General features: G+C 40.8%; 2 protein-coding genes across 6 annotated transcripts in view; one reads left to right on the forward strand and one right to left on the reverse strand.

Annotated features, from left to right (window-relative positions):
• SUGCT (succinyl-CoA:glutarate-CoA transferase) overlaps positions 1-10392 on the reverse strand; it is a 307991-nt gene extending 297599 nt beyond the window's left edge. For 3 of the 5 annotated variants that reach the window (XM_030486484.1, XM_030486494.1, XM_030486519.1), the window contains exons 1-5: positions 10127-10298; positions 6276-6327; positions 6107-6180; positions 3069-3154; positions 2245-2295 (exon numbers count right to left, since the gene is read on the reverse strand). In XM_030486484.1, the coding sequence (XP_030342344.1) occupies positions 2245-2295; positions 3069-3154; positions 6107-6180; positions 6276-6327; positions 10127-10292 (429 nt within the window). In that variant the 5' untranslated portion in view covers positions 10293-10298. Of the gene's footprint in view, positions 1-2244; positions 2296-3068; positions 3155-6106; positions 6181-6275; positions 6328-10126 lie in introns of all 5 variants that reach the window. The other 2 variants (XM_030486510.1, XM_030486500.1) reach the window with 2 other exon arrangements.
• A 2401-nt stretch (positions 10393-12793) lies between these two features.
• On the forward strand, positions 12794-21682 carry MPLKIP (M-phase specific PLK1 interacting protein). The gene is given in 3 exon segments (XM_030486534.1): positions 12794-13476; positions 13479-13892; positions 18217-21682. Coding segments are annotated over 3 exon segments (894 nt in total). The 5' UTR covers positions 12794-13200; the 3' UTR covers positions 18421-21682.
• Positions 21683-26546: the final 4864 nt, after the last annotated feature.

Genomic DNA, 26546 nt, shown 5'->3' on the forward strand with positions numbered 1-26546 from the left:
AGAAAAGCAGCCAGGACTCCCGATTAACAGATTTCTTCAACTCACTTGATACTACTGATACTACCAAGGCTGTGCTTTTACCATATACCTGAAGACTCTCTACTACTTTGATTTTGAATATAATTCTAGATTCTGAGATTTTCCCTCTTCTACCTATATAGAATTTATGAGGGGGAAGCAAAATGTATTCTAACCAAGCTACCTTTCTTAATAAAAACCAAAAATTACAACTTTATTATTTTTATTTATAGGGCTTAGACTCAATTTATATTTGTGTATGAGTAACCAGTGTCATAAACTTAAATTTCTTTGTCATTAATTACTTTACAGACATGAACACTGTTTTTCATAGTAACATATACATTGCTGAACAATGCTTAGTTCTATACACATCAGTTCTATACACATCTGTCCTGATAGGTAGAATTTCTTACACGATAGGAACTGTAAGAAGTTACTTTGTCACAGGATATCTCATTTCCACAGCTAGTGTGGTAAATATTTAACAGAGTTACTTTTCCCACTGGCAATCCATAACATCACATCTTAGGAAGTAATTCTCATACATGCTTGACTATTTCAGTCAGATATATAGTGTGTATATATAGAGAGAGAGAGTCAGATATAAAGCTAAGGGAAAAAATAATATTGCTGAAACAATTTGTCTGTACACTTGGTGCCAGCTACCCTATATTCAGCATCTTGCTGGCTCTAGATTTACAGTGGTACAAGAGATCTTACCAGTAGGAAAAGGGTGTGAAGCCTGCTAGTGAGCTGACAGAGAGGATGCTGCTCTTGCATGACAAATGAGGGAGAAGAAACTTGCTGCTTCAAGAATTATGTGAGATTTGAAATAAACCAGGCACCTGAGCCTCAAGCACAAAGGTTGTATCTCAAATTCTTAAATAGTCAGCCATTCAACTCCACAATCCATAAAAAGGTTCTCCATATTGAAGGCAGGAAGTTATCCATTTAAAAGCAAAATCAAGCAGTAATCTTCCTGCACAAATGTTAAGATGAGAAAAGGGGAACTTCCAGCCCACACATGTGGAATCAGTGGGCATTTTATACAGAATAGTTTTTCCTTCACCATTTTTAAAGGTCAAATAACAAGCTAGTCTTCTTATGCAAGGCAAACCATTTTAAAAGCCCTTATTTAGAATGTGACTAGATTATTCAAAAACACGTCTATGTCATACCATACAAAATTATTCCAAACCGTGTTTGTTTCCAAAACTTTTAGAAGATAAACATACAGCTTCTTAACAAATCAATAATAAATGGTTCTGCTCTGCAAAGAGAAAAAGCACTGCAGAATCCTTGGCTTATAAACTTGAAGTATTTCCATATGAAGCATCTTAAACATAGCTGACAGGGAAGAAAAAAGGTCAAAAGTATCAGAATACTTAATCTATTTCATTTTCATGCAATATTCCCAACAAAAAGTGCTAGTAGACAAATTACACTTATTGCAGGACACATACAATCTTACTGTGAAAAAGTGATTTGAACTGATACTGGAGCAGCCAGTAACAGAAGCCAGCTCACCCTCTTTGATGTGTTAGTACTGCAGGGCTAAAAACCACACCACTAGCAAGTAGCAGATCTGATGTTTCTCAATAAATAAGAAAGGGATGACAAAGGTCTCGCAGAATGTGAAATGGGATTTTTTTTTTAGTAATTTTTTTCAATGGAAAAAATGGATCCCCCTTAAAAGGCCTTACATTCTGAACTCAAATACTGAAAAACACACCCAGATACTAAGCCTGACCTACAGGATAGTATTTCTCAGATAGATGCACAGCAACTGAAGTCATGAGTACACTGGGACATTCAAAAATCTGCAAACACTGGAGCCCAATGTCTTGTCTTTGTAAACTGCTCACTCACTTCATCAGTCCAGCTTGAATATTTCTAATCAAGCAGTACAGGAAGATCAAATACAGCAACAGTAAAAGGAAAGCACTAGGCTGTTAGACCTCTTCCTCACCATATTTCATTTGAAGCTTCTGATGACATTTTCATGTAAATTTTGTATCCAAAATCCTTAGAAATTACACTGAACATCAAGTCCAAAAGCAAAGAGTACAGAGGCTATATATGGTAATTAACAAATTTACTGCACACATACCTGTTTTTAATTATCAGGTATCAAACTAATACTTGAAATGCAGAGTTTATTCTTTATTACTCAGGATCAAAACAATACAAAACAGGCAGAGTTTGCATGCTATCAAAACCTACCTCTCTGATTAGCTTTGCTCCTTTCGAATCCTTCATGTTGATAGCTATACTCTGGGGATAAAAAAATACAACAGTAATTTATGTGAAAGCCCTTCTGGTGATTATCAGCCTCTTCTAAACATAACCCACAGTCAAGTTTCACACTACAGATAAATCAAGTAAGTAAATTTTAACATACACACACCACCTCCCCTGCCAAAAAACAAAATCTGTTGGTAAATCAAGCTGAACTGTGTCACCAATGGATCAGACAAGCACCAAAACAAGTCTGACAGATGTGCAGTCTGCTCACTGTATGTTTGCACAGCACCTACTACTGCAAGGACACATGGGGTTACCAGAAACATTTGTTTCAATGGCAAAAAGCCACTGAACAGCTCTGGCACATCATGAAGCTTCATCTTAATCCTCAAGTTTCACAAGCTACCCTTAAACCAACCCAACTGTGGCATGATGCCTACTCTCCTCCAGCTGCAGCTGATGCAGTTCAGCTGAGCTGATGGACCTGAAAAAGATTGATCTTTCAAGTAAAATAACCCTTACCTTCAGCAAGGCTCATTTTCAGTCAGTTTGCACCAGTATCTGAGGACTGGCAGGACCACTCCTGCTTTCTGAGTTTGCCTCAGCTGACTACAGCAGCATACCAGAGGTTTGCAGCCTTTTCTGTTCACAACTCTTTGGTTTTCTCCTGCAATTTACTTATCATAACTTAAAGCCAATGTAGCTATTGCTCCATTACATACATTAAGAATCCAAGAAGTGTTATGTCTTCAGTTGTAATTACAGAAAAAACAGTCTTATGTTCAATACTGCACTCCACTTACCTTTTTATTTCTATTGACACTGAGAAAATAAATACTTTCAGTTCCAGCAAAAGGTGGGCCCCAGGCTCTCGTATCATCACCAGCTCCTGAAAGAAATACCATCACATTTTTGTAGTTGGCCAATATCACACTGCCAACAAATAAGTAGTTTTCCTCCAATGTCATATTTAACCACCTAAGCCTCACCTAGCAAGCAGGACAAAAATCAGTTTAATATATATATTTTAGGATTTTTATGTTTAAAAAATAAAACCAAATCCTAAAAGTGAAGGTAATTAAGCAAAGTGGACACAGTGGTTGCTAGTGCCGGGATTACTTTTAGGCTTTAAAATATGCAGCCCCACACCACTAATGTATTTGCAGGTTTTTGGTTGGTTGGTTGTGGGTTGGAGGTTTGGTTTTGGGGATGGGGGTTTGTTTGCTTCATTTTTTTTTTTTAATTTTTTTTAACCTAAAGCAGAGATAAGCCATTTTTTAACCTAAGCAGAGATAAAATGCCATTATTTTAGGCAATCTGGAAGACTTTAGTTGAAGCTCTTGCCTTGCACTGAGTCACAAAGCACACACGGTCAATAAGCTATTCCTGAAACACTCAAGACACAGCACCAAGATACCACTGATCAGCATCAACTTGTTAAGCTGCATGCAGCCAAACACCAACAAGCAGCACACTCTATCACTGGTGCAATCCCCCACCTCCAGCCCTTCCAGAAATGCTCCCACATTACAAGGCAACATGGCATTAAAGCTGCTGCAGACACTGATGTCACTGTATCATTCATGCTTAATTTCCAATTTTAAATCTTTCTTAATTATCATAAAGGCTGGCAATCTATTAGAATTCAAGCTACATTTAAATTCCAATATAATCATCATTCTGAGTGCTAACAAGCATGCATATCTCTCTATCTATTTTGGTATCTAGACTTTATCTACTTAAACTTCACCTGAGTGAAAGCTTTCCTTAGCGAGGCAACAAAGAAAACTGATACTAGCATAGATCCAGAAGCAAGCTGAAAGACCAGTCTTACACAAGATAGCCATTGTCATGTACCTTACTATGGTAACACAAACTCTACAGCCATTTAAAACCAAATGTGGCAGAACTTACGCACACATATAAATTCCTTATCAACTTTTGTACTGTTTAGTATCTCAAAGAACTATTTGGGCTCAAGCAGGAAGGCATGTTACCACTTCAAGCCACTCAAACCAAAATATTTCAGTAATACTTTCCATGTAGGACACTGTGGCTACTGTCCTTTATGCATTAACACCCCTGTGAATGCACACACCCTCTCACAGCAGAAGTTGATTACGCACATTCTAAAGTGTTTGAAACTCAGACTTCTCTGAATTTAGAGAGAAGAGTTGTATTGTTGATATTGTAGAGCTGAATTGTAAGAGAGGCTGCCCCTCTCTTACAATCACAAAGCAAAACTACGAGCTGGAATGCAAATCTCCAAAACTGTTACTTCATACTCAATCACCGACACTGCTCCACTCCTACGACCTAGATACTTGGAATAAAAGCACAGACAGTCTCATCTGATGGTACAAAATGGATGCAGCTTCTGCCCTATCAGAAAAGTGAAAATATCTGAAACAACGGTGAGTGATTAAGGATAAGCCATAGGTTGATGTGACAAAACTTCGGTTAGACATTCAATGTTTTGTTAAATGTTCAAACATTCAGGATTTGCTATTTAAAATAAAATACAGGGAATGTAATATGTTTTAGTATCTCAAGTGTGTAATTATCTTCACCAGCTCTCTTCAAGGTTAATAATACCAAGAGAGAAACTTAAAACATGGAAACTTAAAGGAGGAAAAAATACATGACATAATGTGCAGCTGCTATGGCATAATTACATGCCTCAAATGCATAATGATGCATAAAACAAAGCCAAATGCAGGGAACGTTTCTAAAAAGGAACTGAATGATTTGCAATTTGTTGTTATTCTTGCATAGTCTTACAAACTAAGAAGTGTAGCTATTTCTTAAGATTGAAGCATTTTTTATCATTACCCAATCCTCAACAACTCTTTGAGTAAGAAGTGCATGGGCTGAGGGGAACAAGAAAACCATTTAGTTAAGCTAAAAATACAGAAAAATAAAATAAATACTATTTGTGAATCTTTAATACCCAGAGTCCAATGAGACTCAGGAGCTACACAAGTTTCTGCATCTGAAAACACACACCCAAAGCTCATTAATCTCACTTTCAGCGCTAGCATGAAGATTTTCATGCAAATTCAGAAACCTCCCTTTTCCAATTAATTCCACCTATGCACGAATTATCAAGTCCTGGACTTCAAAGATGCAACTACCTCATGCAGAAAACAATTCTGTTCACTTTGTTACCTGAAACTGTAACTGTACCTTACAATCCTTCTCCAGAGAAAGTCACCTTATAGTCCACCAGTCAAATACTTGCCAGCCGCACTAGATACAAAAGCAGTGCTAACAAACAACATACGTATTTTAAATGCTCAATACAATCAAGAAGGTTGGAAAAGACCTTTCTTCCCTTTTATAATGAAGCTGAAAATGGAAAAAACATCTTGCCCATAATTCGTATGTAACTAATTGCTGGAAGGTTTTACAAGTTTGTCAAATTTTGCATATCAAACACTATAGTCAAAACTGTTTTAATCCTCTCACCACATCACAAAAATCGTCACACTCCTAAGCATTCACAGGCCCAATTTAAAATCCAAACAAAGTCCAAACAATTCAAACAAAATCAGTTTCGTTTTGAGTGATGGAATAAGGCACTTTAAGCAGTGACTCAGTATTGTTTTATACATTAATAACTGAAAAAGTTACTTGACCTTACACTCTTCAACCTTCTCGCTCTTCTAAATGTACATACAGGCTACTTCTGATTAAAACACACATACAGAGCACAGTGTTCAGCTTAAAGCAAAGAGATCATACATGTACAAGCAAAACCTACCCCACACACTTATTATGTGGGGTAATTAAGCTACCCCACATTCTTCTTATATCTAAAATAGAGAAATAAAAATCTTACCAGGTCTTTCCACTTTGATAACTTCAGCCCCTAGATCTCCTAAATTCATTGTGGCAAAAGGCCCTGCAAGCACCCTGTAATATTAAAAACAATTATTGTTTTCTTGATTTTTCCTATCAGAATATTTGCATCTAAACAGACTACTCTAAATTACAGACAAAACACAAACCTTGTTAAATCAAGAATTTTCACACCATCCAATGGCTTTACATTACTAGTACCTGATAAGAAACAGAAAACAGTAACTTACTCTTGCTTTCCCCCCCCCCCCGTAAGATATGTTTCTCATTGGTAATCCAAAACAGTGGAAACACTCACCCATCATCCTCCCCCATCTCCACCCCCAAATAAAGGATAATAAAGCTTTCTGGTTATTCAGAGTATATTATATTAGGAAACCCTTTCAAAACTGGAAAGCCTTCTACTTACCATTGCAGAACATCTAGCAATTCTACAATAAAGTTACTTGTTAATTATATTTTTACAAGGGCCTTCCACAAACACTCATACAGCTTTTGAAGACTAATCTGAAGAAAGATCCAATAAAAGCACAGCAAGCAACACCAGAATGACACAAACTGAAATTAATGGGTAGTAGACCAATGTGAAGCACAGTATCCTCACAAAGCATTTTGACCTGTGTAGAACTGTGCACTTGCACCACGCACACACACAAAAAAAGGCAGAGTATATGAACTAAGATACTTATTCTACCTTATGCAAGATAACTGTTAGGAAATCACAATGCTTTCATCCTTCCCTCATCCTTTCTGACCTGACTAGTTCTAAGAAACAACAGCAGTGGCTATAAGCATCACAAAGAGAGCAATCTCACAGTCTAGAGCACAGGTTTGCCACCCATCTCTCGGGTGACCTTGGGATACCCTCTGCTAATGCAGTGTCTTTAAGTGCAGGCTGGGGACACTTCACCACACTGTGTGGATGGTAATTTCCACAAGTTTCTATATTACCATTTAGAAGGTGGCCCCATGTCACACTCACAAAAAAGGTACCTGGCCAATAACACCACAGAAGTTACACAATACTAACTCATGTTAAACTGACAGAGGGGAGATTTAGAATAGACATTAGGCAGAAGCTCTTCCCTGTGAGGGTGCTGAGGCGCTGGCACAGGGTGCCCAGAGAAGCTGTGGCTGCCCCATCCCTGGCAGTGTTCAGGCCAGGTTGGACACAGGGGCTTGGAGCAACCTGCTCTAGTGGAAGGTGTCCCTGCCTACAATTCTATGATCTCTTTTTGGTGTTTGACCAGGTAACACTTAAAACATGGGGGCAGAAGGGAGAGAAACACACAGAAAAAAAATTATTGAAGCATAGATCTCCTTACGGAACAGGGAAGAAAACAGAACCACAGTCCCTCAAAGCATGCAGGGCAGTGTGGGGCATCTGAATCATGCAACAGTGAACACCTGTGTCACCTGCTCCACACTCCCTCCATCAGTCCTGAGCCAACCTTCAGTCACCCCCATAACTCTCCATCCATACCTCTTCATTTCCTTCCTTAAGAAGGAAATGAAGAGAGAGGAATACATACAATTTAAAACCTATGGAGATACGAAGCAGTATTGGGAATTCAAGGCTCTGCTAAGATGTTTTCATTCACTCTACTGCTCTCTGTGAGAACATGTGCACCTCGTTCTTCACCTTCAAGTCATCTTCCTCCATTATTATCAATCACTCCAGAGGGATTTAACAGGTTTTGGTTTGCAACTTGTGCTAGTGCCAGGTAAACACCATATACCCTCCAGTGTAACCTCAATTTTATCAGGTTGGCTATAGCTGAGAAAACGCTTAACCCTATGTTTGTTAAGGAACTGAGCACACCGTTTGACTCACAGTGGCATTACTCTATTTATAGAAAACATGGAAACAGCTTTACTGAGTAACACAGACCCCCTAAAAAAATAAATATCATTTTAGGTAACAAAAAGGGTCATCTTCCTCTATTTTTTCTTCATCTTCAGTGCTCCTTACTCAACAGCTCAATTATTCTCCTCCTAAGCCAGCATTTAGTGTTACTTATATTTCTCACCAATACGCTACCAGAACAGCAACTTTGCAGAGCCAGAAGATTCTCTACCTGTAGCAGAGTTGCAAGAATCCATAAAGATATTTCTCAAGGAAGCCCTTAAAGTGTTGAAATTAGCCTGTAAATATGCATTTATGCATAACTAAGACTAACAAATCCTTACTAATTATTGTATCACTCACACTGTGGTAACATCTAACACTTCACTCAGGGATACTCTTCTATAGTCAGAAGAGAACAGGGGAGTACAATTGTTGTTTCAGACACAAACAGACCATTGTGAATTGCTTAATGCCAATAAATAACACCCATGTCCACAATGATGTAGAAATGCAAGAAAGAAAAGAGATCAAAAGCTTGCTTCTGAAAATCTGAGGGGGAAAAGAAACCCTCGAGTACTGTTAGTCTCTTCAAACTAAAAGAGCAGATATTCAGAAAAGAGAAGATTTAGTACCTAGATTTGCATTCCAGCAAGACACTAATTGGCTGAATAAACTACAATTAAAGGCTTGTTGACCATCAGAGAAACAGCAGTTTCAGTACACTGATCCCAAGCACCAGAGTGCTACAAACCCCATACTGCAGGAACAAAAAGAAGCAAAGAAAAGAGATCAGAATTGAGCAGTGTTGACCAGAAGCATCTCCAGGTTGTTCCTCCCCCCATACCTTAAGTTAAACTTTTCCTGCAGTCTGTTTTTTGTTGGAATTCTGGCTCAATAGCCTAAATTTACCAAAATGTGAACTCACAGTCTTGTGTAATTTTTCTTTGAATTACTTCAATATCTTGACGATTCAAAGAAAAACCCCACTTTCCCAGCTCTAACTATACCTTGTTTGTAAACTATTCCCATGATGCTTGAACTTACTGTAAATTACAGTCATATGAATCTTTTATTTGTAACTTAGATGAAGAATAAATAGATCCACTCTGCTCTCAATGTGATCTAAACTCTTTAGCCAAGCTCAGTAGGTTGTTCCCAGGTTGGTCTAACATAATACCAGTAAATGATCAACAGAGAGATCATTCTGTACAACAGAAGTTACTTTTTATGTTCTACTTCTCCCCCCTCAAAAAAACCAAACCACTACTTGATACTTATAAGTGATAGAAGACAGCACTGAAAAGAGAGCTGAGTAAGTTCTGCTTATGGCAATCCACTGGAACTAGATCATCTTGAAAGTCCCTTCCAACCAAACCATTCTATGATTCTATGACTTTTTTTTGCACAATTGCAAATTAACAGTGAATAGATTCCATTCCACTTACACCCAGTTCCAGAAGACATCTCATCCTTAAGTCTATTGTCTACTTTGATTACACAATCAGTATTTTTTAGCTCATACATGCAGCAAGTTAGGATCTAAGTCCATCATTGCCATGGATCAACTATCAACAGGTCCACTTCAATTAGGGATGCGCTTGGTATGTGCGTCTTGGGAAACAGAACTCTAAACTTCCTCCGATTCTAATGAAATCAATGCAATTTCAGTATTTTCCTGTGTTTTTAAGTAACGAGAGATCTGAAAACCAGAGGAAAATGACTTGGTTGCAGCTCGGTTTTATTTTTGTTCATTCAAACAAACGCACAACGTATGAAGCCAAGAGCTTTGTAACCTTTGAGACACCAGGCCTAGAACCGGACAGCAGGCACCCCCCCAGCACCCCCCCCCCCACCCACCCGCCTCGCTCCCTGCCCCACACGAACCAGCGCAGCGCAAAGTCCAGCGGCAGCTGCACTCACCTCGACCCCGCCGGGAGCTGCACACACAAACAGCCCCGCTCACCACCCGCCCCGGTTCCCCCTCACAGGACTCCACGGGAGACCACACCGACCCTCCCTCAGGTGCTTCACGTCCCGCCACCCCCCCAGCAAAGCAGCTCCGACCCTCGCAGCGCCGCCTCAGAGCCCCAGCGAGATGTAACGGGCAGAGGGAGGGAAGGGACGCTGAGGAGGAGGGCGCGGCACGGCTACCTGCCGGGGAAGCGCCTCCGCTCCGCGCCCCGCCGCCGTTGCTAGAGAAGGCGGCGCTCAGGGCTCGGAGGCAGCGCGGCGAGGCACCACCGCCGGCAGCTACGGGACCCAGGCTCCTCCGCAGCCCGCCGCAGCATCGCGTTCTTCGCAGCCCGGCGCGCAGCATCGTCGCACGCCGCCCACAGCGCCGCGAAAAAACGCGCACGGCACCACACAGCGCAAGCGCCACAAGCCACCGCCCCCCTCTCCCCGCCACAAACCGGCGGCAGCGTTAAATTGGTCCCGGCGCGGCGCGCAGGCGCGGGGTGGGGCCTCCTGCTGGCACCGCCTCCCGGTTTTCCCGCCCTGAGCTGGGGGCCGCCGGGCTGAGCTGTGAGGTGGTTCCCGGTGGAAGGAGCGCGGCTTCCCGCTGGTGTTGGGTTAATCAGCCAGGCTGGAAAAGACCTTTAAGATCACCAAGTCCAACCGTTCCCAGCACTGCCAAGGCCACCACTAATCCATGGCACTGAGGGCCTCGTCTATAGTGTGTGAATGCTTGCAGGGACGGTGACTCCAGCACTGCCCTGGGCAGCCTGTTCCAATGCCTGAGCACCCTCTGGGGAAGGAATTGTTCCTCAGCTCCATCTAAACCTCCCCTGGTGCAGCTTGAGGCCGTTTCCTCTTGTCCCATCCCTTGTTCCTTGGGAGCAGAGACCAGCCCCCTCCTGGCTCCATCCTCCTGTCAGGCAGTTGCAGAGAGCGATAAGGTCCCCCCTGAGTCTTCTCCAGACTAAACCCCCCAGGTCCCTCAGCCGTTCCTCATCACACTTGTGCTCCAGGCCCTGCACCAGCTCCGGTGCCCTTTTCTGGCCCCGCTCCAGCACCTCAATGTCTCTCTTGCAGTGAGGGGCCCAGAACTGACACAGGATTCAAGGTGCAGCCTCACCAGTGCTCAGCACCCGGGGACAATCACTGCCCTGGCCCTGCTGCCACACTGTTTCTGTTACAGGCGAGAATGCTGTTGGCCTTCTTGGCTGCCTGCAGAATACAGGTGGCTGCACTAAACCCTTAGTATTTATACAAAGTAGACTTCAGGATTATTTTGCTGAAACATCTATTTCAGCAAACCCCTGTTTGGGGTTTGGGCAAACCCCTGTTCGATGGGTGAAAACTTGTGCTTCCAGTTCAGTGTATAGAATGTTGAGTGTGAGACGGCCCGAATGCAAAAGAGGAAAGTAGAGAAAATCTACACGTCAGGTTTGCTGATGTCGTGGTTTAAGCCAGACAAGTGATGTGCAATGAAAAGTGTAACGTGAATGCTTGAAACCCCAGAGGCAGTTAGGGTTCGTCAACAAGAAGAAAGTAATCAGTGAATTTACCCCAGCATAACTCAACGTGTGTGTAAAGATATGTATTTCTGATCTGTTCGGTGTGAAAAGGGTTTAAATTAAATGAAGCTGATCTTCTCTGGAACAAGGCTGATGAGATTGATTAACTGTCCTGTGTAGGCTTGGCATTCCTTGTGTGCATCATAATAACAGTAGATAGAAAATTGGTCTTCTAGAGAAGGTAACACAGTAAAGGATTAGCAAATAAAAATAAGTGAGGAGCTTTAGCCTCCTGTTCTGGTTTCAGCTGTAGCAGTCATTTTTCTCCTTCTTAGTAGCTGGTGCAGTGCTGTGTTTTCAACTTTAGCCTAAGTATCAGTGATAACACACTGATGTTTTTAGTTGTTGCTAAGTAATGCTTATCCCGATCAAGGACTTTCTCAATCTCATGCTCTGCCAGGGAGGAGGGGAAGCCGGGAGGAAGCAGATCCAGGACACCTGACCCAAACTGGCCAAAGGGATATTCCATACCACAGCACGTCATGCCCAGTATATAAACCGGGGGGAGTTACCCGGAAGGCCCAGATCACTGCTCGGGTCGGGCTGGGTATCGGTCGGCGGGTGGTGAGCAATTGCATCCTCTCCCCTTGTTATTTCCTTTATCATCATTATTATTATTGGTGGTAGCAGTAGTGGTTTTGTATTATACCTTAGTTACTGGACTGTTCTTATCTCAACCCGTGGGAGTTACATTCTTTTGATTCTCCTCCCCATCCCTCCGGGAGCGGGGGGAGGAAGAGGGGAGGGAGTGAGCGAGCGGCTGCGTGGTTCTGACTTACCGGCTGGGCTCAGACCATGACACCTCCATTTTAGAATTGTGAGGATATAGCCCCATTTTTCACAGGGAAACTGGAAAACATAGTGGGGAGCTGAGTTCACTGAGCATGTCAAGTTAGTTATTACCATGGGGGGGGGGGGGAGGGAACCCAAACAACCAAAAAACCCCAAACACCCAAACAACAGCTGTTTAAAGCCAAAGAAAAGCAAGACTGGTATACAAAGTGTAGAAACAGTCTGCTTGATTTATTGGCTAGCTTTTGTTTGTTGCTCTTCTGAAAGCCCTTTTTAACCTCCATACCTCGCAATGTGCTAAAACCGAGTAGAGCTTCGTTGCACTGATGGAAATTAAAAGGGAAAATCTGTATTATTTTTTACTGAGCTGTAAAGGATTTGCATTAACACAGCTAAGAACAGAGCAGAAATGTTCATAAGGAACATCATTAAACTGAGCTTATGTTGCTAAATATGAGCTTCTCCTCCGAGAGAGCACTTTCATACAAGTTTGTTTCTGTTTATCTCATTGCCTGAGCTACCGGCTCTTCTGAAGAATTGCTGATGGTTCAAACTGAGTTAAGAAAAAAGCCAAACTTTCTATTAAAGTACTATTTTAAGTATCTCATAGCATACCTTTTCCATTGCGACAGGCTATAATTTAAGTATCTGCAGGCTTATTATTAAAAGCCTACGGAGTACAGATAAGCACATCTGAGGTGCCACAAAACGGGAGGTGAACACTTGCTTTGCTTTACAAGGGCTGATTTGGTTGATTTTTACCAGCTGTAGTACCGCGGGCGCTCACTTTACAACTACGCAAGTTCACAAACACCGGGGTTTATCCCTTATGCTTTACAACGTGAGTTAACAGGCACAGCTGCCACGCATCTCCTGAGCCTCTTTTACTTCAGGTTATTCCTCTCCAGCTCCAGGATGCGTTACAAATCGCTGTTCAGCCGGCTTCCCGGCTCCAAGCTGGACGCACGGCACCTGCAGGGAACACGCCGGCGGGGACTCGGCTCCGGCTCGCTCCGGGTCCTTCCCCTTCTCCGGCCCTTTCCCCTTCCCTTGCCCGATCGCGGACCCTGCTACCCGGGTGTCCCAGGCCTGGCCTTCCCCGCCCCGGAACGCTTTGAGACCGGAACTTTGCAGCCGCCTGGCGGGGATAAGGGGAGGAAGAGGAAAACGGCGAGCAGCGACACCGCCCCGCTGAGGCGCCGCCGCTGCGCAGGTTAATTGCCCTCCGCCATCGCCTCGCCGCCAGGGTCATGTACAGGCAGAGCTTCCGCCCCCCGACGCCTCCGTACGCGGGCCACGGCTTCCGGAGCCCTCCGTCCGGCGGAGGCCCCATGCCGCCCTCCCCGCGGGGCTACGGGAGCCCCCACCACACGCCGCCCTACATGCCCTGGCCTGGGCCTTACGGCAGCGGCCACTCGCCCCGAGGACACGGCTTCCATGGCGGCGGGCGGTTCGGGAGCCCCGCGCAGGGCGGGCATACCCCGCGCCGGCCGCAGAGCGTCAGCCCCCGGTACCCGGCGCCCTACGGCAGCAAATCCCCGGCTGGAGCTGCCCTGCACCCGCAGCAGCACAAGCGGTCGCCCGGGGGCTTCCAGCGGCCCTACCAGGTATGGGGCAGGGCGGTGAAGGGGACACAGGCCTGCGCCTCCGCACCGCGGGGCGGCGGGGAGGGAGGGAGCTGCTGGTGCGGAGCCGGGCCCTCAGCCCGCAGGGGAGAGCAGGCCGAGGGCTTGTGAGGAGGCGCAGCGGCCGTCCCCTCCACCACGGTTTTCAGGGGAGAGGGAGCCTTGCCCCGCACAAGGGAACGTCTGTCTTTGCTCCATTAGAGAGGATGGAGAGACCCCACGTCAGGCAGCTGTGTGATCAGGAGAGGGGAGAGGGCCCCAGGCCTGGCTGAGGACTGTTGTGAAGACACAGGGACTCAAAAGAGTGTAGCTTTCTTCCTTGTCATGTTCTGGATGTGAAGGTAGAAAGGAAATGAAGCACCACCCAGACCCGCAGCAAACACTTCCTTCCCTTGGTATTTACCTCCCTTTGGTCAGTTTAACATAGTGGTGAAGTGCTGTGTGCTTTTACTTTGCCTGTGTTGTCTTTCTTACATGATGGAAACTGCCCTGTCCGCACACAGCTTTCTGAGGCATGAGTAGAGAAAAAAAATGCTTTGTTAAAGAGAATTGAGCTGAGGCTACTTTAAGCAGAATTGATAACATCTGTTTGGATAACAGTATAATTTTAAAGTCTTTGCATTGCACTGAAAGCTTCCATTTATATGGAGTAGTTTTCCTGAGAGCTGTCAACAGCAAGTTTTGCAAGTTACGCTTCTTTCAGGTGGTTTAGTTGGGGCATGGGAATGGCAATGCAGACAGGGATGACAGTTCTTGAGATGATACCAACTTTATGCATATAGCTGGCTTTATACAATACTGAGAAGTCTTAAAAGTGTAACAAATGACACATGCAGTAAAATGATAAAATTTGTAGGTGCTCTTACTGACACGGATTGAAGTGTAATGATGAAGTCAAATCTTTAATAGAGATTAGTCAAATCTTAATTTGCCTGCACCGCACAGTCACGTTTCTATTCAAAAAATAGTCTTGGTTACTTTTTTATGATGTAGATGACTATCTTACAGGAATCTTATAGTTGATGGAAGGGAATCATCATGAACTTTGTACATTTTCAACACAACAGCAAAAGCTCTCCCAGTGTGGAAGCCTACAGATGGCTTCCTGAACCCAGGACACCTCTGTACCTGTTGCACAGGCAAAGGATGTGAGGTTTCTGCATGTCACTGATGTCTCATTTCCCTTTGGAAGCTCACTCTTTGGATATTCAATTAGGTAGTCCTTATTTATTTTTAAAGCCTGCCTTAACTTAGCTGAGCAGAATACGCCTCTGGTTTTATTCACAACTGCTTCATGTCAGAATCAGTGGGCAGGAACAGTCTCATAGGCTCTGTTCTGGTGTTAAGTAAGAAACCTGTCACAAAGAAGGTACAAGTCTGAATCCGGTCTTGGATTGTCACATTTTCCCTTCTCCCCTTTCCTTCTTGTGAGTAGCTCAGAAGCATTGACCTGATGGTGATGCTTTCAGTGACTAGAAGGACATTGTATGTCTTTCTCTATGTAGCTTTGCCTAGGACTAAAGTAATGTGTATATGTGTACTCTTATGTGTGTACACATGGATTGCTTTGCCTGGGAAGGCAATAGAGGCAATCAAAGAAGGAGGAAGTCTCATAAACTGTGAGTCCTCATTTCCTTCAGTGTGGGCAACTAAGGATCTCAGTCCATGAGGCCATGAATAGGGTCAGGTAGAGGGATTTTCTTGCATTTTCTGAGCATCACATTTCTTCTGAGGGGTGTGGATTGTTCCCCTCTCTTCTGTAGATGCTGTTAAGAGAACTACAGTGCTTTCAAAATTTATGATGCTACTGTCACCTTCAAGATGAAAGTCTTAAGTGACCCTTTAAAAATCTCATCAGAAAACCCGAAACACAGTTTATATTTACTTTAGCCTTCTATTAATGTCAGGTAGTGTTCTTTGTTCATTTTGTGCTTGAAATGAACTGAAAACTTAACAAAGATACTAAGCTTGATTTTTCCCAAATGGCTGACTTAACCTTTATGTGGCCCATTATTTATGTTCTGTTTTCTCCACAGAGATGCGTCTGCAAAACGTTGTATTTCTTCAGTATCTCCTCTTAGAATTCACTTGGCAGTAGTGTTTCTCTTCATCCAACAGGAGATAGTGAACCAGCTAGTAGCAGTGGCGATGGGTTGAAAACTTTTACAGCAAGTAAAATAAAAGATCTTTTTAAAACGGTACAGTCATGATTTTTGTTTCTCTGTGCATCTGCCAGCAGCTAAAATGACATCAGGTGAAGAAAGCTGATGACTGTGCCCTTTTTCAACCCGTTCAGTAACATGGTAATGAATAGCACCAAAAGATGGGAGGTTTTCTGCTGTAGAGAGATATTTCTTTTATCTGAGAAAAAAAGTGTTGAAAATAGATTTACTGTTTCTTTGAGGAAAGTTCAGTGAGAAAAGGCTGTTGGCACCAGTAAAACACAATGGTTTTTTAAGGTTATCTTTGCAACCAACCGGTTTCTCTTGCACAGAATGGTTTCACTTGCACAGGAAGGGCTATTTTCCTATTTCCACAGGCCTATAAAATGAATAATCACATTTTGAATTTTTTTCCCCTAAAAAAACCATGTAATGACTAGTCTTCCAAATTAAAAAATCAACCAAACAAACAAAACTTAGATTTAACATGTTTATATCATTGAAGGCTGTCAATCTTGTATTACATACTAATACATTTCCTAGATTTCAAGCATGCTAAAACGTCAGTGTTGCTGATGGCCTGCATTATACTGTGGTGAAATTTAATACAATAAAATAAATCGATCCAAAAGAGCCTTACCATTGAATTATTTTGTTCTGGCACTGGATACTGCAGATCCTTATGTCAGGTCAGCTTCCTTTTGCATTCTGCAGGTTAGACATAACATTAAATACACTCCACACTTAAAACTGTTCTACAGTGTCAAAGTTACTGGGGCTCCATTACACATGGTGTTTGAGAGTTCTATGTTTTTTATTTTGAAGATAGAATGCACTGTGTAACTACTGCGTTACTATTGAGTGCTTAACGTAAATGTTACTTTTGCTAGTGCATGTTGAGTTGCTCTAGGAAACGCCATGTCCCTTAGAAAGCTTTTTAGGTGTATTCTGAGATCATTCTGTGACCTGACCCTTGTGGTTTTGAAGCAGTAAAGTAATTCTCTACGTTCTAGTAATTTTCCTATTATGAGATCATCATCTCAGCTATATAACCTAATTCTACTACCATGAATCATTAGAAGCAAGTGCCTTGTAAATAAGACGTGGCTGATCCTGCATTTGGTTGTGTATCCATGATTGCCAAGCTTTAGGAGTTCTAGAAGAGTACTTGCTGGGCCCACGAAAGCAGGCTCTTGCCACAGCACACTTTCAGAAATAGGTTCAGACAGTTTCAGTGTGATCTGTAGAAGCATAGGGCCTTCATATATGGCACCACTTCTCAATTTTGCCCAGAAATTGTTTCATAGGATCTGGATTCTGTAGGGCCTTAATTAGTGCTTTTACCCTCCTTTATGAAGTCTAAGGCTGATAATCAGCCCCAAGGAGTTCTCTAGTGATAGAGAATGCAACAAGCATGTTTGGAGACTATTGTGTATCTGCAGTATAGGTTGTTCAATATTGGTTAAAACAAATGAACTTAAACAAATATAGCTTTAGACAAAACCTCACTTTTTAGGGAAGTGAATCTTCCCTAAAAAGGAAGGTGGAAAAGAACAAGGGATGAAGCTCCCTGCAAAACAGGGGTTTTTTATGTAGCATCTATTTAGTCACTGATTACCATCCAGACTGTATATCAAATAATCTGTTCTCAAACTGCCCACTAACACTAGTTTGCTTAAAACAGGGTGGTTTTCCCAGTACTTTCTTTGGGTCATTTGTAGTTATTTGCATTATACAACACTTTGTTAAATCTCTAACTACTTGATATCTGACTTCTGCTCTTGTAGGCATTATCAACTCTTCCTCAGCCTCTAACTCCCTGTTTTGTTGCTCTGCTTTTGAGTTGTATCATTGACTTAAGCAGCTTCTGAAAAATAGCATGAGGAGCTTCTTTGTAGTTATGTGCCAGAGTGACATAAACAAGTATTTTGGAGAAGACTTGGGGTTTTTTTCTTATCCTGGTAAATCATCACTCAATTAAAAGCATAATGAAGTTATTATTGTCTGAGGAAGATGCAAATGAGGAGTAGTAATTATCATTAATAATCAGCTTCAAAGCTCTGCTACATTAGAAGGAAACTTTTTTTCTTTTAGTTTGAATTAGTCTATTAAATGTTTCTTTACCTGATGGTTTTCTTCCAAAGGGATCACCCAGGACATCTACTCCATTTGGTACAGCGCATGGCAGAGAGAAAAGAGTGTCTAATGATGTGGAAAACTATTACAGACCTTCAATGCTTGAGGACCCATGGGCTGGCCTAGAGCCAGTTTCTGTTAAAGACATAAACCAACAATACAGCAGTGAGCAAACAACATATACTGGTAAAAAAGGGAGGTATTTCAGCTAACACTTTTAAAGGCCAAATAACTCCATCTTGTCAGGAAAACTTTGGGACAAAATCTTTACACTTACCCAAGACGAACAATAATCAAGACCTTAATGGTTTTATTTGATCCCACGTCCGCCCTTTTATCCTACTTTTGGTTTTTATTGCATTGGATATTTTTATGTATGGGAGGGAAAAGGAGTGGTAGGAAAACTTACATTTCTGGTTATGTGGAAGTGCCTACCATCTTTGAAGAACAAAGTGTTCTTTAATCACCAGCGACTGATTTGTGACTGTTAAAAAACAGGTTTCCATATATTTACCTCTCTTCCATGCCAGATTGTTAGCTTTTTATTGTAAACTCCTTTAGGAAATGGTATTTTTTTATGTTTCAACATTTTTAGAATGAATAACTTGGAAATAAAATGGAAGTTTTGTAAATCCTTGTTTTGTAATGTATAAAGATTATTTTAGGACTTTTGTTAAGGTGTACACATGAACACAAATAGTACTAGTGAAATTAGGTGATTTCTGTAAATGTGCTTGTATGCTGGAAGTTTACCTCTGTTTTTCTGCATAGTATTTTTTGTTAATTATAGTGTAACATGAAGTTGAAACGTGACTTTTAGCCATCTCAGGAAACAAATGTGTTGTCTTTGGAAAGTTCAATTTGTTGAGTCATAAACATAATTCTGTAATAATTTGCTTTTGTACTTAAAAAAAAATCTTATTTGATTAGACATTTCTGGATTATATTAACAGGTGTCTTGAGTGGCTGTTTAAGGAGCACATCAAATATCAAGAAAAAAACAAATGTACGTTCTGGATCCACCTGTTAGAATAGCATAGAAGGAATAGCAGTGTGTTATACAGCTGACTTTAGTACATGCATAGCATCTTTTTTTTAACCTGTATAAGATTTTTCTTTTTAATTGTCTTTTCTTTTTACCTATGGCAGGCATCTTTGCCTGGAGAACTCTTGTTTTGTGTGCATGCATGCTCTATTTTTATACTGAAGTGGAAAACGAGGGGTTTTTTATAGAGTTTGTCTATGTGTGGAAGATCCATTCTTAAATCCATTAGTGAATATTGTAATCTAGAATAAATAAGAAATAGCTCCAGCTGCAGGCATGCTCTTAACATGCCATGTTAAGCCTGCAGTAGATATATACATTTTTGTTGAAGGAACCATTATTTGTTGATCTTGGCTTTTAAGTAGTAGGTAGAGGGTGAAAACTTAGTTAAATAAAACATTAGTTCAGTTTTCAAAACATGTTTTGTTTTAAGCATCTTACATAGCTCACAGAAAACATTTTTGTAGCCCTGAAGCATGGTTAGGTAGAAAAGCACAGGGAATCACATTAGAGTGATTAACTTGTCTTTTGCTGAGGTAGAATAGTCCTATGTATTTCTTTACCTGTTTGAGCATAAAATGTCTTGGGTTAATACTGCCTTCAGGAACAACTTCAGAGTGGAAGGGAGTCAACATGCTGAAATGTCCTAGCTGAGTCTCTTGCACTTTGTCACTTGCGTCTTCCCTCAATTCTAAATCTAAAGTTTATCACTTATGTCTTCCCTCAATTGACCGTACTGTTCTACTATTACATCCAAAAGGGCTGCTCAGAGAACTGAGAACGTTAAGGCCTGCTCGATGTCAAGAATGGTTAAATCTTCATCCCAGAAACAAAACTGTGCCTTAAATGGCAGCTGTCAGTATCATTATCTGTAATGCATACCAGCAAAACTGAGATGACTTGGCAAGTTGCAGTCTAGAATTTATAAATCAGTTAATGTCATTGTGAAAAAGTGAAGTATAAAGTTTTCTTTACCTTTTTTGTCAGGCACTGTGAAGCTCACAAAAAAGCTATAGGGTGCTTAACCGAGTCACCTTTTCTGTTACTATTTCCTTTGTAATTCAGTGCAGTTTACTTTTTGCAATGTTTGGTGGTATTGGAGAAACAGATACAATATTATGAAAGAGACTAAAGCTATGACATGTTCCCAGTTAGACATGAGAAGAAACTCAATTTGGAAAGGAGAAAGGAAAGGAAAAGGGTTCATGTCAGAAAAGAGACTGTTAGAGGTGAGACTGCTTATACAGTAGCCAGTATTAGCTATCCTTGCACATTGCAAAGATGCATTTTTCCACTGTGGCTTTACAGTTGACCCAGGGATCAAAGCCACCTCCTCTGGTAATAACTGTTAACTCCTGGAACTGGGTGTCAGACATCAACGAAGGTAAATGTTTCAGAAAGAGAACTGAGGAAATAATCTTGAAGCGTTGTTTAATCACTACAGGCCTTCCACAATGCCATCTGTTTAAGCTGCCGCTCCAGTGCACTTCAGGATATGATCCAACAATTATAAGCACATCATACTGCTAAAGACTACAGTAATTTGGTGAAGAATCAGCAAGGAATTAAAATGCAGATGTAATAAACTTACTAATCTCATCACACTGCACCAAAAACTTAAAAATGATTCACCTTTCTGGCTTCTAGGAGAAATTCTGCAATTACAGTAAAACTTCAAAATGTCATTGTTGAATACCTGTGAGATGTATGAACACATGTTTAGTATTATAAATATAATATACTTAAAGCCAATTTAAGCTTTGCCTTTTTTGCTATGATATCCAGGAAGCTTAAGCACGTACTTCCTCACTGATTTTTCTCCTTTTTCCCCATATGGCAAACATTCTTTTTCCCCACATGTTTTTAATGGAGATATCACTTCCTCATTTGTTAATGAAGCCACTTCATAGTAACAGTATGGCTCTGGAAATAGCATTTGGTGGTTAAAAAGTACAGCACAAACACATCCTTTCTGCATGAACCCGTGAAACAAAATAGTGCCTGTGTCTTGTTTACGAAGGGATTCTTCTGTAATGAACACACTAAGAGTATGGGCATTATTTTTTCTTCAACAGATTTTAAGGTAAGTCATTTAGCTCCTTTTCCCGAAGTTTGGATTGATGTACTTTTCCATTGTTTTGTTTGCATTGAGTTGGTCTGTCAAGTCCGTCTGACTTTCCATTCAGTTGTTGTAAAGGAGCTGTAAAAGTAGCGACTCTCCTAGTAAAAATCCAATTTCATTTAGTGCTGTTTGCTGCTGTGGTTAACAATGAACTGTATTGCTACTATGTTGTGCTAATATCACAGTAAGATAACTTAAATCAGCTGAGTACAATTCTGTGTACCATTGCAACACACCAGGTGGAGAGTTACCTCAAGTTGTGTACTGTAATACTTCAAAGATGTTCAGGTTCGGGGTTTTGTGTGACTTTGTAATATGAAATACTCATTTTTCTCTGGCACTTTGTATGCACTATTTTACATTGATATAGCAAAACAATTTAGAATGTTAAAATTTCAATTAAAACATGCTTTTTAACTCTTATCAAGCTACTTCTCCTTTGAATTAGCAGTGAGGCATTGAGATGTAGCATTTTTCTAATGTCAAAACTGGGAGCAGTTTGTAGGGGAAACGCTTCTGGCCAACAGAATGGGTAACTGCTTTTGCAGTCAGGTGGTTTTTCTTTTTCTGTTAAGAATACCTTTATGTGCTCTTCACTTTCTATAAATGCGTTCGTTAGACATCTGAGGGGGAGCATTTGAAACATGCATTATATGGAAAGTCTAAAAGTAGCTATTCACCTCCCTTCTAAAGAGAAGTTTTTATAGTCTGCTTGGCTATCAACTTGTGCTTCTGAGTAATCTCACTTATGTCAGAGGATTTACTCATGCAACCAAGATACATTAAGCATCTAACATTACACTTTGAAAACTGTATCACCCATTTGTCTGTCAGTGCATTTTATCAACTCTGCAATAAACTGCTCTGTTTAGCAACTGCTAAATTCAAATCCATACATGAGCCAAGACTGTCTTGCAATGAATTAAAACTTGGATTTACAACATTTTCCTAAATTCTCAACAGTAAAGACTCGATTCTCCCTTCCCCAAATCTTGGCACTTGCCTTCCTCCCATCTTCCTTGAACTGGGGGAGAAAGGGAGGATTGCTCATGCTGACTGGTGAAGAATCACATAACGATTTTTATGTCTCAGGCTTTCAGAGGCTTGTGTACCAATTGACAAAGATAAACTTCTTTATCACTTGAGATGACTCAGGCAACTTCTCACACCACAGGAAAGGAAAGAAACCACCAAGTTGTGCTAATCATACAGTGGTTGAGGTTGAAAGGGACCTTAAAGATCATCTGGTTCCAACCCCCCAGCACTGTAGTTCTAGCATTCAATTATTCATTCACAATCAAGTTTTTTGCCTTGGGTAAGTTTTCACCTGCATATCTCACTAGGCACAAATCACATTGGGTCCATTCTCTGCCATTTTCACTGAAGTATGTGCTTGGCTGACTTACAGTTCAAGAGCACTTTCTCAACCTGGACTGCTGAATTTACCTTTAAAAATTACTAGCCCTTGAGTGTTAGACCCCAAATCTAGGCCTTCCCTTTAAAGCATTTTACATCTGGCTAAAAGAGATTTAGCTCATCCTCACTACTTCCTTTAAGACACCAGGAAACCTTTGACTACAGGGCTAGAAACAGTTGGGCAGATGCTCAATGCCAGAACAGGGCCATCAAACTACCCTTCCTCTACTAGAGGTTGCCCCTTGATTTCACCAGCTTTCTGTGGGTTGCAGCGTTTTAAACTGTATCAGTGGTTCTTCCTGCACATCCTGGATTTTAAATTTTACCAGCATTACAAGTTACATGTCGTAGTTGAACTCCTGAAATTGTTGCAGTCTCTGCTTCTGCAGTACATTCACAGGTGAATTCCACTGTCTTTTGTTCGCTGATGTGTGGCTGTTGAACATTCCTTCTCTGGACTCTAAATGTAAGCATTTGTAGCTTCTGTGGCTAAAAGGGGTCATACCATACATTTTCAGAGTGAAATTTTTAATACTGCTGCTATTAAAATCAGGACAAAAATGAAACAAAAAAATGAAGCAGTTGAGATGCCAACCTAGAAACCGTGCAGAATGCAAGATGGACTATATGACTAGGGACATCATTAAAACTCAGCATAACCTCTATCAGCCTGTTTTCAGATTGGAGGTAGAATGGGTTTATAACAGCTGAAAAAACACCATCCCACTCCCTAATAAAAGAGAAAAAGTTATTGATCAAGAATTACCTTAGCTGTGGAAGACGACTTCTCAGGCAGCCTCACAAACTGTGCGACCTGGCTTGTTCTTATTTTTCTTGTGGAAAAGCATTGACTTGTTACTGGTAACTGCAGGGCTTCCCGTGACATGAACTTCAGTCAAAGCCACCAGACCATCATTTGACCTGTTCTCTGACAAAAGTGAGAAGTCTGGTTTACATAGAATATTGGACATACTCAATTGAACAGAACTGTAGGCTGTGCTATTCACACGGTGTGCAAAGCTTTTGACACTAGATGAGCATGTATTTCTGAAACTTTCAGAGTAAAGAAATCTTGCATTTTGATTTAAGATGACAGTATTTTTTGGCAGTAAAAATGTTACATCTTCAAGTTCTACAGGGGAAATAATTTTCAAATACTAATTTTAATTCCCCAAATTGCTTAATTCTGCATATTGATTTTTTTCCAGGTAACAGCAATAGGTTGGTGGAGGATTTATTAAATTTATACTTTCCTTTTTTGTTACAAAAGAAAGAAAATAAGTTTAATTTCATTCAAATATCAATCTTAATTTGAGTAGTGATGGTGGTTGCATAGAATACATCAAAAGAATCTGAGACTCCTTCCTTTCTTGCTTGAAAGAGCTTATGCCTATGGTGAGCCAGTAGGTTATTGGGTTGAAGGATAAGAGAATTTAAATTGTTCTTCCATTTATTCATTAGCAACAGCATTTTAGGAGGCAAAGAATTAGACACCGCATCAAGCTGAAACTTTTATTTATACACACAATTATTTTAATTGTGTTATTTTATAACACAATTATTTTTAAATGGGCTGCACCAAAAATCTGCACGTACAACCCTGCTTTTATGGGCAGCGGTGATCATGCTGCTTCATGCTGTATTAAAATACACTGAAACCTTCTGGTATCCATATGTATTTTGCCACAATCTAATTGCTGCGTAATCAAGATAGTTAAAAGCTGTTGGTGTAGAGTCAGCAAGTGTTTGCTTTGGGTTTAAATCTTTGTAGTTTGGATGAAGAAATTCCTAAGAGTTCAAACTGCTGAACATGATGCAACTGTTAGTATAAATATTAATAAATGGAAGAGCAAAACCTCTTTCACTCTGATGCAAATCATCCCATCCCAAATCATCCCATCAAAATTTCAAGCATCACACAAGCTAAGCTGAAACAAGCGAAGAGGAATCAAGCTAATTGACAACTTCTGTGGATGACTACACAGCATAAACCACAAATAACAGAGCAAACATAAGCTTGGAAAATCACTGATTGCCAACTGGGGAGTAGTATCAACAGTAATTGCATTGTAAGTAGTAGCACAGCGTTTCAAAAATCAAACCACTACCTCCTGCGGCTTAATGAAGATTTTTAGGTTAATGTAAAATTAGGTTTTGAGCTCTATTCCCTTAACAGATGTTGGGAATTAACATGTTACTATTCCTACACTGGAGTTTGCAGAAGAGAAGAAGTTTCTTCACCACTTGTCTGTGAAGTCTTAACATCTTTGCATAACTCTAGAGATCATCAATATTTTTTCTTTAATACAAAACTGCATTTGAAAATCTCAGTGACAGAAAGATGAAAGGGAGAATTAACATCTGGAAATGGTCCAAGCGCATGACTTGGGTTGGTAACTGTAAGAATACGCCAAGGGTCCATCTATTGATTACCTGCCATTCCACTTTCCTAAGGCTATTTATTTCCCTTGTCTGTAAATTTTAATAGCCTCCTGGTTACTGTGGCAGTTAAATTACACCAAAGAAGATTATTTGCTTATTCATTTCCAGATGTTAAGAAAGCAGTGTGTGCACTGGGGACAACAGGTTGAGAAACTCTGATAACTGTTTTCAAATCAGTGAACTGCCAGATTGTGTCTTTGTTGAAACTGAAGACAACTTCCACTACCAGCAGTGTTCCTGAACTTAGAATAGCATCTAAAATCAAGTTCCAGGTATGTAGAAACCTTGCACAAAGTACATTTAAATCCCTGTTGTCAGGGTATCTATTGCATCTGGTTGCATTTTTCTGACACTATGTGTTTTCCTCTCAGAATAATTGCTGCATGTTTTGTATCTTGACTTTCCTGTAGCCTGTCATGCTTACTGCTGTGAGGTGAGGAAGAAATAGTTACCATCCATACTTTGTGAATATACAATTGGTAATAGCCCAACAACTCTCTGCTACTAGATCACCTCAGCAAGCAGGTGACAGAACTCTATTAACCAAATCTCTACCGTTTTCTCTTCCTATAGTTTCAAAATAGTAGATTCTAATCCATTAATAAACACATCCACAAAGCTTTATGTACTTTATATTTCAAGTAAACAGCTAGCCAAAAGCTGGTGGTTTTTCTTTCCACTTATGTCGTTAGAATGCGAAGACTTGGAATAACTGAGAATCTCCATGATTTCTTTAATAATCCCCTCATTTGTGTAGCTCGCAGCTCTCAAGGAGATCAGCATTTCAAGCCTTCTGTGGCAAAAATGAGTACGCCAAACTAGATCTAATTCTTTTTAATGGAAGGTAGTTTTACCAAAAAAGCAAAATTCTGTTCTGTCACTGGAGAATTAAATGGAAATCCCTGCTGAAGTTAACAGGGGGTTTGGTTTTCATCCTTCATCTGACCTAAAATCTGCAATGACAGCAGGAACAATTTCAAACTAAGATAACAGTCAAAGTTTTCATGCACAACACTACAGCAATGGAGGTCACAGTCTCCTAAGAAATAGAGAGGGATACTTGTACTATTGAATTTCACAGCACATGGAAATGATTTATGCTGTAATCAAATGTGTAGCCCTTTCCAGTGGAAGATTCTCAAGCAATTAGCACAGACTAAACCAGCTCTACTCGCCTGAGCTGGTGAAGCACCTGCTTCTCTTGCCTCACGAGGTTCAGCTTTTCAGATTAAGGAATCATAAAACAAAACATGACAGTATTCTAAAATCTATTGTAATAAACGTTCTGTGCTTCAATAATCCACAAATTCACT

Source organism: Strigops habroptila, chromosome 1 (assembly GCF_004027225.2).
Source record: "Strigops habroptila isolate Jane chromosome 1, bStrHab1.2.pri, whole genome shotgun sequence".
NCBI lineage: Eukaryota > Metazoa > Chordata > Aves > Psittaciformes > Psittacidae > Strigops > Strigops habroptila.